This window comes from Tachysurus fulvidraco, chromosome 19 (assembly GCF_022655615.1).
Source record: "Tachysurus fulvidraco isolate hzauxx_2018 chromosome 19, HZAU_PFXX_2.0, whole genome shotgun sequence".
Classification (NCBI taxonomy): Eukaryota; Metazoa; Chordata; class Actinopteri; order Siluriformes; family Bagridae; genus Tachysurus; species Tachysurus fulvidraco.
In genome coordinates, this window is record NC_062536.1 from 8,619,025 (window position 1) to 8,634,902 (window position 15,878).

General features: G+C 37.8%; 1 protein-coding gene across 4 annotated transcripts in view; it reads left to right on the plus strand.

Annotated features, from left to right (window-relative positions):
- Nucleotides 1-15,878, plus strand: part of iqsec3a (IQ motif and Sec7 domain ArfGEF 3a) — a 103,562-nt gene that overhangs the window by 49,837 nt on the left and 37,847 nt on the right. For all 4 annotated transcript variants that reach the window (XM_047804275.1, XM_047804274.1, XM_047804273.1 and 1 more), the window contains 2 exons: nucleotides 5,168-6,366; nucleotides 13,348-13,509. In XM_047804275.1, coding sequence (XP_047660231.1) covers nucleotides 5,168-6,366; nucleotides 13,348-13,509 — 1,361 coding nt within the window. The remainder of the gene's footprint in view (nucleotides 1-5,167; nucleotides 6,367-13,347; nucleotides 13,510-15,878) is intronic.

Sequence of the window (15,878 nt, forward strand, 5' to 3'; positions counted from 1 at the left end):
CTATTGTAAAAAGTGCTATACAAATAATCTTAAATTTGAAAATAAAAGATTAAATTAAAAATTAGACTCAGTTTTAGTGATTAGATTTTCATACGTGAATGTGAAGATTATGTGATCATATACGAAAAGAATTTTAAAAAATAACATAAAATCTGATTTTCTCTGAATATATATGTACATGCAATATTATATGGAAACTACATGTAAAAAATAAAGCCATGGTAAAATAAATTTATTGTGTAATAAGTCTTAGGCAAAATAAAGACAGATCAAGTCACAAATGTGAAAATGAAACCACAGCAAATTTTACACATGAATCATTTAATAATTCACACATGAGATATATTTCAGGAATTATAATCAGGCCATTTTGACAAAGAGTAACAAAAAAAAATATGTGTTTGCAAATATGCAACAATGATGGTTTTAGTTTTAGTCTAGTAATATATATCATGTATATCACTATACAATAGAAGAAGAAATACATTTAGTACAAGTAGTGAACAGAACCATTGTGTTTACACTTTTTAATTAAGACATACAGTACTGTCTTGTATGCTAGGATTGAGATACAGTCTCCATAAGTTTTTGGCTAGTGAATGCCAATGGACTTGATAAGTTCATGGGTTCCAAACTTCAGGTACTTCAGTGAATGCAAAAGACTTGTATTAAAAATATATTATATATATATATATTATTGGTTATAATTTATATAATTTATAATAATTTATATATTTATTGGTTATAAATGCAATATTTTTCTTAAAACTTTTTGAATTAATGCTGAAAGTCTACACTTTAATCACAGGCGATTGATTCATTTCAGATTGTGTGTCCAGAGGCAAAATGACAAATATTGTATCACTGTATAATTATTTATAAAATATTTATAGACTCAACTGTATGTGTCATTTGAGTAAAGTGGAGTCATGTTCTAGTCCAATAATGGCAGTCGAAGCTCAGAAGGAGGACTGATCCTGCTGTCAGGCTAAATTTGCTGTGCTGATTAGAAAGGAGTGATGCTAGTGCTATATTCCATGCCTTTGACCCCCATCTTCTATGGCCAGACCATTTCCGGAATGATCTCTCGTTCTGCCTGTACTTAAAGTGATCAGAAGCAGAACTGACAGGATGGAATCACTAAACTACGTACTCTCTTTCACTCTCTGTCTCCATTTCCTTTTGCTTTCGGACATCTCTTGAACATTATTCTTATAGCAAGATACATATACAAATCTATTAAACACGTCTACGAATATAGTAGATTGAATTTCTGTTTCTCAGACACATTTGCATATTGTTTTTCACAGTTTCTCCTATGTGTTATAGAGAACACAAGTCAAAGCCAGAGACACATTCCGATTTCTGCCCTTTTTTTATTCACCATTTTGCCACAGGGTTCCCATGGAGCACAAAAAAAAAAAAAATTATCCAATATGACTTTATTAATCAACTAAGCGCCCTTCTGAGCCCCCATCCAGTGTTTAGGACCACCTCTGTGCATTCATATCTGAATTTTAATGTGCGTATGAGGCACAGCTCTTATAAACAGCCTCAGCTTATTACCATCACTCCCTTTTACTTTTGTCCCCTGTATTTCCTGTAACGTTAATTTCCTGTATGTTAATTAAATTAATTTCCTGTATTTTTTCTCTCACAGAGTTTTACGGCTTTGTCACATTAAATCTGGGCCACAGAAATTTCCTGATAAACATGATGAATGTTCAAAGCAGGTTTTGCTAGTCAGGAGTGATAGTGCTCATGACTCAGGTCTCATTCTGTGAAAAGAGATGACTGAACCACACACTCCTGAAGCTCTTGAATCAGAAAACATCTTAGTATTCTGTACATACCTGCCCTTTCCCACAGGACTAAAGCTGAAATATACATTTGCAGAGATGTGATGACTCTTCGGTGTCATTTGGAGGCCCCTCTTTGTCTGCTGATGGTTTGAAGTGATTTGAAAAGTACATGACAGTACAAGAATGGTGTATATTAAAGGTTGCTCTATATGTTTCCATTAGAGCAGAGGGGATACCACAGAGAGTACTCAGGTACAGCACTGGGATACCATGGTTTGGCCAGTAGCTTTTAATAACAGTTAAAAACTTCACTTCAATTTTGTGTGCTTTCTACTTCATCAAGAGAGTATTGTACACGCTGCTTTGGTTTGTTATAAAGTCAGATACTCCGTATTGCCCAAATCAACAAATCTGTTAACTTTTTAGGCAGGTTATTGCAACTTACATCACTGCTGCTGTTTTTTACTTTAAATAAGCAGGTTCAGTCAAGTGACTACTCGTGTGTAAATCCTTGTGTCATACTCGTGTGAGCCTCTTTTCTAATGACCAATCACTGATTACTATTAGTTCCCAAATCCTTTTTTGATAGAAAGGGGTGTACTTGGTCCGCACTAATGTTTAGGTAGATGGTACATGTCAAAGTAACATCTGCCTGAATGCTAAAACTTCCTTGAAGATCGTTGTCTAGTGTTACACTTCATCACACTGCTTTACCCTTGTATGTTGTTCGGGTCTGTGGGACCCATATTCATAAACTTCAATAGTTTTGAAAAACTTTGCTTCCTTGTAAATTTGTTGATTTTTTTTCCACTCATAACTTGATTAAATTAGATTTTCTTTTTTTTATTACATCTTATTAAAAAAAACAACAAAAAAACGAGTAGCACTTTAACAAAAAAATGTGATGTAATAAAGGTAAAGGGCAAATATTAACCAGATATGCTGTTTATATTGCTTGTAATTGGGATGAAGTAAACATCTGTAGAGTATTTTAACATAAAATTTTTGATTGTGTTGAATTAAAAACCCAAAAATGCAGCGAGTCCACTAGACCCACCAACACTGGATGAGTAACAAAAATACGAACAACATACAAGGGTTAATCTTGGGTGTCTATGACTGTCATTGGTTCACTGATTGTTCAGCCTTGGACCATTTTAGTAGTTATTAACCACTGCATACTTATAACACCTCACATGATCTGCTGTTTTGGAGATACTCTGGTCTAGCCATCACAATTTGGCTCTTGTCAAAGACGTTTGGCTGTTTTCCTTGTTTCCAAACATCAGCTTTAAGAACTGACTTCTTACTTGCTGCCTAGTATATCCCACCCCAAATTGCCTCTTATTTAAAATCTTTTTTTATGTTAAGAACATATTGTTCCTCTTATGATTGTCAAGCAAATTACTAAGCATTTTGTTAACAAGTTATACAGTATACATACCCATTAAAAAAATAAACAGCCTGTCTGAATACAGAGAGCTAACCGATTATTGCTTATTCCAGTATTCAGAGACTATTTTCAAATGAAAGAACCTTCCTTGTTTAAATGCTCATCTCCTAGTAATGACTTCTGGAGGGAACAGGCTGATTGAGGAAGATGAGGTTCTCAGAAATGACTGTCATGAAGCATCTAAGTATATAAATGACACATGATGCACTGTCATTTGTGTTTAACAAAGCGTCAGGCAGAATACAGTGAAATAATCCTGACCCTGTCACACTCCTCTGGGTCTTGCTGTGTCAATGACTCTGGCATACTCCCAAAGCAATCGTTCTATCAGATAAAGGACATATGCATTTCTTTATTTGAGCTGCAGCTGAATGTACTCACCATAAAATTGTTCACATGAGGAAATAAGGTTTTCTTTTTGTAGACAAAAGTGATAGCCCGCTATTTTCTCAGTCTCTGCAACTTCCTACTGCAGCTCCATGTTCAGTTTAGTTTAGTGTGTAGTGATCATCAGTGGTTGAATGCTTGACAAGAGCATCTAATGTCTAATGAATATCACTGTATTTGTTTATTAACTGGCTACAACTTTTGTATTTTACTGGATTTTAAGGATCTAATAAATGTCAGTATTTATTTTTATTTATTCGTTTATTATTATAATTATTATTTTATTATTTGGGCTCCATTTGAGTTTTTCACTTCATCCAAAACCATTTCATTCACTGTTAACAGAGCAACATCAACAACCATTATTCATATTTGTGTGGTCCCTTTGTCAAATCCAATTTGTGTCACCAGCCATAAGAAACCAAAGCAAATTTGGCTAGTTTTAAACTGCTGTTACAGATTGATTTTAATCAGTTATCATTAGTAACTGATTCATCGTGGTCAGGTCTCATGATCTGGAGCTTGTCACATGATCACATAGGCACAAGATGGAAATACAGCTTGGGTAGGACGAGTGTTGATTTGTTATTATTATTGTCCTTTATTTTTTGTTAGTTTTATTAATTAGGCTGCTTTTGGCTGAATATTTGGTTGTTTTTCCAACACCATACTGGCAACCCTGCTGATAACCAATATCATAGGGCAGGCAGTAGTCACAGTGAGTGAATTTATATGTACAAAACAATTTAGCATCTTTGTTTTTGGCACAAATTCAGCACATTGATTTTGTCATAAATTCCATCAATGTGTTTCATGAGCTTGTATTTCTAACGTACTAAAAGGAAAATTTTCACCCTATGTGAACGTCATTCACTCAGTAATTAGATTTCTTCTTGTAACACCACCACAAGTAGTAAGTTTATTCATTTAATGCCCGTTCACAGTAGCTAGGTACAGAAGAACTGCTTGAACTGATTTATCAACTGACCAATAGTGCAGAAGTGCTGATAAATTCTTATTTCATTCTTCAATCATTTCAAATCTACAAAATCTTTAAATCATGCTGCGTAGCTTTTGTCAAGACTACTAACTGCTACCTTGATAATCAATCTCTCAAATTAAGATTTGAATCATAATTATTTGCTTAGGTTTTGTAGTTAAAGTGTTCACATAAACAATCTTTATTTCTGTATGTACAGTATTTGTTGAGCCTGGACAAAACAGAATGACTTCTTACAATGTGTTGAATATACCATACCAAGTCTACCAGTCTATGATGACATCACAGTACTAACTTTTTTTTTTTTAAGATTTTACTTTTTCTCTGCAATTTCAATGGTGGTGCTTGTTTATACAAATTCATGTATTTTGCTCTTTGGATTTGTTTTCTATTTTGATTCAGTCCTTTTCATTAATTTAAATGCATTGTTTATGCTCACTGACCTCATCATGACTATTGTTGCCAATATGTGCCCTCACATCAACGCTGACCTCTCTTATTCTTTGTTTCTTTCTGTCCCTGCAGATCGAAATGTTAGAGCACAAATATGGGGGTCACCTCATCTCGCGCCGTGCCGCCTGCAAAATTCAGACGGCCTTCCGCCAGTACCAGCTCAGCAAGAACTTTGAGAAAATCCGCAACTCCCTGCTGGAGAGCCGGCTTCCTCGCCGGATCTCCCTGCGTAAAGTGCGTGTTCAGAATGCCGAAGGTTTCTCAGCTGAGAGGGCGCTGGCCGAAGGCTGCTCTGTTGCAGGCATTCCCCTGGTTCGGTCCCCATCACTGCCTGTTACCGTGGGTGGAAATCTCACAGACCTGGAAGACTCCTTTACAGAACAGGTACAGTCCCTAGCCAAGTCCATTGACGATGCCCTTAGCAACTGGAGCATGAAGACTATGTGCTCTTTACAGGAGGGAGGCACCTATCAATTTAGTACTGAAGCCTTTGGCACTGCAGTTGGAAAACCTACAGTGGCTGTAACTGTTGGAGAGAGTGGTACCTTAGATCAGGCCACCCTACAGAGTGGTACAGTGTTGGGAGACAATGCAGACATTTCTCGTAGTGCCAGCAAGCTAATGATGGCCTTTCGGGATGTAACAGTGCAGATTGATAGTCAAAATTTTCACATGTCCTCCTCTGTCATGGAGTCCTCCACATCAGTGTCTCTTGGGAACTGTGTCCAGCAGGGGCCCGGAGTGACTGAGACCCCCAAACAACCCCTTATAGATGAAACAAAACACCTAGAACCGCCTCCACCTCCCCAAGAACCAATTCCCCCACCCCCAGAGTCAGATCTTGGAGATTTCCCAGAGAGTGATTTCCCAGCACCCCCCCCCTGTGAAGAAGAACTTTTAGAGGATCTGTCACCTCTTGCACTGGAGAAGACAGAGGCTCCATTGCCAGAGGTTGCATCCCCAGTGGAGACAGTAGAAGAGTCCATTCCTCAAGTAGGACTAACTCCAGAGGTCCCTACTGTGGAGGTTCTTGAGGCCAAGCGACAACTTTCAGACCCAGCTGACAACAGCTCAGAGCAGATGAGCAGCAGCAGCACATCAACATCTGCCCGTTCAGCTTCGGAGGCCTCATCTAAGGAAGCGCTGCAGACTATGATGCTCAGCCTGCCACGCTACCACTGTGAAAACCCAAGCAGCTGCAAATCACCTACCCTCTCTACAGATGTCATGCGTAAACGCCTGTATCGTATTGGTCTCAACCTCTTCAACGTGTGAGTAATCTCAGGAGTTCTTTCTCCCCTTTTTCATCAACACTATTTGCTGAATTGTTGTACTTTTTCATCTAGCACTTGAAGTGGTCCCCAGAGAGACTAGTGCTCATAATTCTATGAAATAAGAAAATGCAAACAACAACAGTCTAGCAACCATAAGTCACATTACTTATAGACTGGATACACGCTTTCTTTCTCACTTTAATATCTTTCAATCTTTAGCGTTATTATATTTGGTTTCAGTGTTGCCTAATCATATTCACTCATTTTCTCTTTTTCAACTGCTCTCCCATGAGGACTCTCTTGAGTCTGTTTCTGTCAACATGCACATACTCACCCCCAGCTATGGCTTGCCTCCCCTTCCACAAATGCCTGTCACTTTGGGTTTGCCTGAGTCTCTATAAATAGCTCTGCTTCTATCCAAATATGGCTTGTCTACTCCCACGCCTGCACGGCCTATTCCTATATAATTAAAGATTTGCAAGCAGACAGAGTATCAGTGACTCTTATCCTTCAATTAAAATTATCTCACACACACACACACACACACACACACACACACACACACACACACACACACACACACACACACACACACACACACACACACACACACACACACACTCATTAGGAAGGATTTAAGTCTAATATGAAACTTTCACCCTTTATTATTCTAAGGGGAAGAAGAGCTATCTTTGTTATATTTCCTAAAGTAAATAAAATGTTAAATAAGTTTTGAATTATTCTAGTCTTTTTTTTTTTAATTCTCATTGGTTATGCTCTGTATTTGGCTATGTGTCATATTGATGGAAGATTATGTAGGCTCACACTCCAAAGAACATAACCTCATGCATGGAGGTAATTATGCTAATCGTCTTATAAACATAAGAATACTGTTGAGAATGCACCTGAGCATTAATAGCATAAACGAGCATGTTATTAGACGATTAGCGGCTCTATGGTAACACACAGATGCAGTTTATAATTATAGATGTGGGCATTGATTGAGTAGAAAGTAAATTTATGGTGATATGCTGAGAATCCTTCAAAGCAAACTGCAGTAAGGAAGCTGTGATTTAGTTAGAGTTGATTCAGCTTGTCATTGTATGGGACATTTGGCCAGCGTTGTCACCAACCCTGAGCCTCAGCTCTCAATCAACTCTGGTCTGAAGGTTGGTGAGAGAGAGCAATTCCCTGTTCGATTTCTCATTAGTCATTCTATTAAAGTCGGCCAGTAATCTCGGCTTGGTAATTAAAAGTTCTCGTTCTCCTGGAAACAGCCATCAAGTGAGCTGAAAAGTTTCAAGATGACATGGCACTTCTCCTTTCTCCCGGTGGCCTTATTTCTAGATCTCTAAGCTGCAAGACGAATTTTCCGCTCATTTGACTTCCACTTCTGCATCCAAAAAAGATGCAGTTCCTACAATTTAATGAATGCTCTTTGTGCTGGAAGTAATCTGTGGTGTATCAGCCTTGCAACGGATGGCAGCATGAGTCTTAGAGGGCAGGGTGACTCATGTGGCTCGAGGTAAGAATTACTCTGGCATTACCCTTTGTATGCCAGGGACAGACACTGTACAGTCATCACAGGCAGTTATGTCATCGACAAACTACTCCTAGCTCTTTGCTTCTGCAGATTTGTTTTGCAGCTCATCAAGCAATTGATATTAATATGATATGATATGAAATTTTACTCATGAATCAATTTTGCAGTTCTAACCCTGCCTCACATTGCAAGTTGTAATACTTGTGATCATTTTACAAAATCTTAAAAAACGATTAAATAAACTATAATTTAAGCAATTTATGCAGCCAGTAAATCATTGTATGTACAGTATGTGACAACACTGCAATGGGTAGTGGTAGCTCACTATTAATGGTTCAGCTGGTCAGTTCTATGCTTGCACTTTTTGTGGAAGGAGTGTCTTTTAAAAATCCCTTCCCATCTTTTGAGATATTTAGATATTAAAGGTAGGTGAGAGCAGGTTCTTGTCCAGAAGCTGTCCAGATCGCTCTGTTTCTGAGTAATGCCAAGCTGTACACTACACCCCACATGTGCACAAAAAAATATCTAACTTAATGACTATTTTGCAGTGGTTTTGTCAGCACAGTATGGAGCAATAAAAATAAAAGAGGCACAGTAAAAAGGACATATGGTTATGGTTAAAATGCCCTCTAACGATCCTTCTGTCACTTGCCTGATGCACTGTGCACATTCCTGACAAAGCACTTTTGCAGCTTTAGAATAAAACGTAACTTTATCTCTTTACTTTTTTTTCCTTCATGCACTGATAAGGAAATAAGCAGGAGCCATATTATCAAAGCGAGCTGATATGATAAAGAGAGACAGAAAGAGAGAGGGACAAGCAGAAAACAAGGGAAAGAGAGTGAGGGAAACAGAGTCTCATTAGTTCCCGTAGTTTATTTCTTTAGTCCGGTACCTGGACCAGACTTCAGCTGAATCTGAAGCAGGTGTGCGTGCATGTGTGTGCGTGTGTGCGTGTGTGTGTGTGTGTGTGTGTGTGTGTGTGTGTGTGTGTGTGTGTGTGTGTGTGTGTGTGTGTGTGTCAGGGATTATGGGAGTCAATAGCATAGCCTGATGCTCTTCCTCATATTAGCTAATTAAGAGTTAGCAGTTTGAGAAGCGATGGATGAAGGATGAAGGGTTGGCTGCATGTGTGTGTCTGTGGATATGCGTTTATTCCTGGTTCAGAGTTAGAAGATAGAGGATGTCTGCAGAGGAAAAACTGCCAGATTGTTATGCAGAGTCTTGTTCTCTAGTTTACATTTTCAGCTAATATACAAGAAGAACAGAGATATTTTATTTCCCTGAACTCTGCAAAAACAGCAGGAGACAGCCAGGACAGGTGAAGACACGGTTCACACACTTATTGTTGTGTTGGAGGAGGATAACTGGTTTAGTATAAAATATTCCTAGGGAAAGTATTAAAAAATGTATTTTTTTTTTCAGCAGGGTGTGAAGAGTATTCTCAGACTCGAACACAAGTGTGTCTATTGAGAAATGCTAGACAAACAACAACTGAAAACACAATTTGGTGATGAAGGTATTTTTTTTATACTGCCACTCGAGTTTGCCTGTGTGTTTGTTTCTGTGTTTCTCTCCCTCTCTCTCTCTCTCTCTCTCTCTCTCTCTCTCTCTCTCTCTCTCTCTCTCTCTCTCTCTCTCTCCCTCTGTGTGTGTGTGTGTGTGTGTGTGTGTGTGTGTGTGTGTGTGTGTGTGTGTGTGTGTGTGTGTGTGTGTGTGTGTGTGTGTGTGTGTGTATTCAAAGGCACTAGCTCTGAATAAATCATGAGTGCAAGCACGGAGGTGGATAGGCGGAGACACGGATGAGGTAGGAGAGGAAAAGTAGACAGATGTGTGTGAGAAAAAGGGAGAGTGGGAAAAGGTGGACAAGCTTCATTAACAAAGTAAATGAGGATATGAGAAACAGTACAGCAGATGTAGAACACATAGAAAAGCTAATGTCACCTTAGTAATGACAAAGGTCAAAGACAAGGACCTGTGTCTGTGACTGGTTTCACCCAGAACACAATCATCACTACATTTACATTTATTCTTCAAGCAGATGCGTTCATCCAAATCAACTTATAAGCAATGCATTATATCAGGCAGGTAACAGAGGTGTTAGAAGAATTAGAGGTCAGGCAGAGTTAGAGGTTAGAAATTGGGTCTTTAGTCAAATTTTGAAGGTAGTGATAGATTCTGTTCAGATTCTGATAATAACCACTAACTAATTTGAATGATTTCATGATTACAATTAAACTAACAGTAAAAGACAGTTGTTGCAAGAGTAAATCATATAAATTTTGACTTACTTCTAGGTTCTGGGAGACTCCAGAAAATAAATACAACATTTTAATGTGCTCAAGAAAGAAGGAAAAAACATAAAAGAAATACAATCTCTGACTTTTTTTACCGAATTATAACAGGGCTGTCAATTTGACTCTGTGTATTTGACTGTTGTAAAAAACAAGAAGCTATTTTCAGGAATTGAGTTGATCTCTCTGGTCACTGGTCATTGCATGCCTATCGACCTGTGCCTCTGGCAGATATCTGATTGTAGAAGGCCATTTTATGTAATGGACATTAGGAAAGTGAGATTGCAGTATACAAATCGAGTGTCCAACGGCACGTATATACATGTATGTCAAAATCTATCAACATGCATCCAGAACAAAGATGTAAAACATATGCCCTTTCTAGTAAATATCGCCTGCATTAGATTATTCATAAGGTATATTATTTCGGAACTCAGTTATGTGGTTGTGTGCTTTATAAAAGAAGATGGCTGAAATGAGAAAATTTACTAAATATACTACTATGTACTGTAGAAAGTTTTGAGATTGCTTGCTCATATTCCACACCTCTATATATATTTTTTTCCTATATTGTTCACTGTTATAGTATAAATATAATATACTATAAACTTAAAGGTTTGCGGATACCTGACCTTCACTCCCATATGTGGCTCTTTCCCAACCGTTCCCACAAAACTGGAAGCATGCAATTATATAGAATGTCTGTAAATGCTACAGGATTACAATTTCCATTCACTGGACCTAAAGACCTCAAACCAGTTCCAGCATGACAATGCCACTGTGCACAAACTTAAGTGTCCTGCACAGCCCTGATCTCAACTCCACTGAACACCTTTGGGATGAATTGGAACACTGATTACACCCCAGACCTCCTCACCCAACATCAGTGTCTGACCTCAATTATGCTCTTGTTTTCCCAAATCTAGTCTATTAATGTGATTAATAATGTGCGGATGTGGTGGTTAAGGGGACGGACTACTGATTGGAAGGCTGTGAATTTGAATCCCAGGTCCAACAATCTGCCCCAAAAGGCCTTTAAAGCTTAGTTGTATAAAATGAGATTGAATATCGCTCTGGATAAAGGCATCTGCCAAAATACCATTAGTGCCATAACAGCAAATTAATGTTCATAGGGGTTTTAATTTTAATCTGATTTTGATAGTCAGATATCCCCAAACTTTTAGTCTAATGGTGTAAATGCATACATATACAAATGCAGGCCTCAGTTTTTAAAGCAACACAGTGTTGTTTTTTCTCCACTGTAGGTGTAGCTAGTATAAAAGTGCTGGTATAAGATACTTGTGGAAAAACATTTTTTAATATATTTTGGACTGCAGCACATCATGGATGAAGCTTTAGTCTGTGAGTACCAATACACATTCAGGGAGAATTCAAGGTTGTATTCCAAACCACTTATCACTATGACTCACAGTTACTGAGTATCAGAGAAAAAACACTAAAACATCAGTTGCTCTGCTGTAATATAAATCTATAGAGCTATCCCACTAACATTAGCTTACTAAAATACAGTGCATACTGTAGATCAGTTCTGGACAATAAGTTGTGTTTGTGTTCTGTAAGTTTATTTATTTATTTATTTATTTATTTATTTATTTATTTATTTAAAATGTGTGATTTCTATGTAATTTCTTATCTAATTCTTCTCCAGACCATAAAAAACTGTACTTGAGACACCGTCTGAAAGAACATACTGTACAGTACATTAAAAATAGACACACCGAGGTGACCACTCACTTTTGAATATTTTCACCAATTTTGAAACACCAAATATATACAAACACCTCTTGTTAGTCGATACAGTCTATCATAAGTTTTCTGGATAAACAATGCCATGACCGAGTAGGGATAAAAATTTTGTAAGGATAAGTCAAATGACTAATAACTAGCTTCCAACCAATTAAAAAACAAAGTAAGGAAAAATGCTGTTACTCCTGAATCCATTTCTTTTTTGTAGTATCATCAGAATCAGAAAGAGCTTTATTGCAGGCATGTTTTCACATGCGAGGAATTTGTTTTAGTGACCGAATCTCCACAGTGTAACAGAATGACATATACAATGTAGACAAATATGTATGTACACATTTACAGGTGTGAAATGTGCAATTGAAATATACATATACAAAAATAGGCAATTTGTATGGACATGTGCAAGTGTGAAAAAAGGTGCAATTGAAGTATACGGTATATACAATTTGTATGTACAAATGTGCAATTGTGCAATTTGCAATTGAAGTAAACAGTATAGACAATTTGTATGTACAGATGTGCAAGTATGAAATGTGCAATTGAAGTATACATAGTACAATTGTGCAAGTGTGAAATGTGCAATTAAGTGTTGTGTGTTCCATACTGACCCTTTCACACACAGACTCCTGTTTTCCTTTCTTTTATTTCAATTCTTTTATTTTTTAAATGCCCTTATTCTTTCCCTCCATGTCTGGCTACCTTCTTTCTCTCCATGGCTGGCTATCTGATTTCTCTCATGCCTATAGTTGAGATGTATCTGAACTGTTGTGTAACGCATACATTCAAATTTCATACCAGTTGTGACTCGACACAGAAATTAAAATCAGGATTGTCACATCAGCTAATATTACAGAGTATTTATCCCTCTTGATGCTATCATTTTTATCTTTATGTAAAAAAATCCTAAACACTGCAGCTTTAAGAGAGCGAATCAGATGAGGCAGAAGTGCTTCATCATGGCTGGAAGTTATGCTCTGAGAGAGCAAAAGAAATGTGTTATGACAGATTCAACAGCTAATACTCTTCACTCAATGGAGAGATAAAGCCCAAAAATGAGATGCTTTTATAAAGATAGCTATCAACTGCAAACTTTTATTTCTTCAGAAATCACCACACTGTATTTGCTCTGTGCAAGGTTCTTTATAATGGCTCCTAATTATGTTAATGAATCGCTTGCTGCTATATAGAACCTTGTGTGCAGATTATACCCTCAATCACTTCAATTCTATCAATGTATATTATTCTATATTAGTCAATATTGTCTAAATGCACAGTATATTGTTGTTACAGTGTTTTGCCTGCAGATGTTTTATATGATGCTTGGTATAAAATGCTCTATTCAATTGAAAATTGTGCTTTCCTTTTCTTAAACAGAAATCCAGATAAAGGCCTCCAGTTTCTCATCTCACGAGGTTTCATTCCTGATACACCCATAGGCGTAGCACACTTCCTGCTGCAGAGGAAAGGCCTGAGCCGCCAGATGATCGGCGAGTTTCTTGGCAACAGCAAGAAGCCCTTCAACAGAGATGTCCTAGAGTGAGTGGTTAAAACATATCAATTTTATAAGAAGAATATGAAAAAAGAAGGGAGGGAACTAGGGAAGAGTCTTTTGAAATCTGAAAGCTCTACTAGTTTTGAAGCAGTTGGGCAGGTGGTTAAAAACAGAAATGATACGAAAGAGCCAAATAAAAGTGTGTGAACGAGAAAAAAAAAGCACACACTCATAGAGGAGAGGGAATATTGCCTCAGTGAACTGAGGATGTTCATTTAGCTTTGTTTTTTTTTTTTCTTTTCTTCTCAGTTTCTTCAGAGAATGGTGGCATCTTTTAATGAGATGTTCTAGAACAGCAGCTGAGCCCCTACATCCAAAGCCTGTTAAGAGACACAGAGGGAATGATATGGCACTGCTGTATGTGTGTGGAAATCAAAGTGTTTATGTTTTAACCTTGTGTGAATTTTTTTTGTTGGTCTCCTTAAGGAAAAAAGGTTAGATTTAGACACAAAGTATTAATTAGCTGCAATCATAATATGTAAGATGTAAGTAGAAGATAGAAATGTATGTCTCGAGAAATGTACGACAAGCGTGTAAGATAGACTTATCATGGGTGGATCAATCCATGCTGCTGCTCTGTGCTCAGTGTTGTCCCTGTTACCAGTGTTACATCTCGTTGGTTTATCTGGAAGCGCATTGGTTGTCAAATAGCCAGTGCATGTAGGAGTTGAAAAAGAAGGAAAGACTGAGGAGAAATCACTGTAAATAGCCTGGTTATAATTATTTAATTTGTTACAAAAGGCTGTCTTCCTCAATACGTTTCAAAATGGTTACCTATTAATGTCAGACAGATGTTTAATAATTAGAATCCTCACAACCTTGTTGCTCTATCAGCCAGAGCAGAGGCAGGCAACATCTGTTTTCATTCAGCAGGATTACATAATACAAACAATTAATAATTAGGTGAGCTAGAAGAACATTCAAGTTACATCAGTGATATTTATTCGTAATAAATAAATAGTTGAAAAATAAATACAGGGCATTAAATGGTAGCAGAGATGAGAAGTTTGTAATCCTTGTAAACTTTAGAGTGCAGCTAGATCCCAATAGTGTGTAGGAGTGGAAGGGTGCAGGATTTAAAAACTAGCCATTACAGCAGTCTTTTAGCTCAGAGTAAAGGTATGTGGGACTGTGAACAAAATTAGCCATTTAATCCACTATGACCCTGACCAGGATAAAGCAGTTACTGATGCTAGATGAATGAAATCAGTAAATGTGCCATGAACACCAGAGATATTCTCATGTTAATCCCAAGAGAGTCATATCTGCTCACCCACTCCCACCTGCATGAAAGTAAAAGACACCTACTCCTACATCATATTTGTTCTGTCCTGATGGATTCAATGCTCCAATTTATATATATGTATGTGTCCCCAGACTCAATGCACCAATACATACAAATCAGTCTATGTGTCGATATTAAACCTGGAGAGATTGGCAATGACAGAAAATAAGTGTGAAGAAAATTAGATACAGAAGCAATACCGTGAGGTTGCCAATGAGACAAAACAACAGAGAGGGGAACTGTAATAGCATGAGCTCTCAAACGACAGAGCTTGATTGCAGAGTGGGCTGATTGATGCTTGGTTGCTCTCACACACAGAGTGTCATCATTGTTCTGCAGGTCATGCTCTACCCCAATTTAAACAATACAAGCTCTGGGAAAAAAAAAACAGTAACATTTGTATGTGTTCCATGGTGTTAAGCACTTGATCTTTCAAGGAGACTCTTACAAACTAAGGCTTAACCTCAGCACACTTATTGAATCCCTATCTGTCTTTCTGACTTCAGTAAGAATGGAGTTTGATTCCAAATTATATGAAATGACTGACACGAAGAGGAGATTTCTCGGGGGTGGAGGGGACGACATGTGTATCCTGGTTTCACTCCACTGGGTGAAGTGCTCCCTGCCATCTGGCCACAGTGATATGCTTTTCAGCTACACTCAGAGGAGCAGTGCATGGCTATTTAAGGCTCTTGGTGTAATACAGGCTTATGCTACTGGTGCACTGCAGGCCCAGAGAGAGGATAAGCAACCTGCAGATGGGAGGTTTCAGACAGTGAGAGTCATGGTTTAATAAACCATCATGATATAATGCTGTGGATGAAAATCCTCAGCAAATGAGATGTAAGAGTGTAGCAGGCCTGTGCATGGCGATGGTTCATTGATGTAGCCTGGTAACAGCTCCCAGGGATGCTAAAACAAACTTTAAATAAGAATGTTGTTCATTTATGGATTTATTGCCAATCATAGCAAGTATTCCCACACAGGAACACAATTGGTTAATGGCTGGATGAAGACTGCTGTGCTGGTTGGATTCTTAGGGGCGTTATGTGCCATAGAGGTAACCAA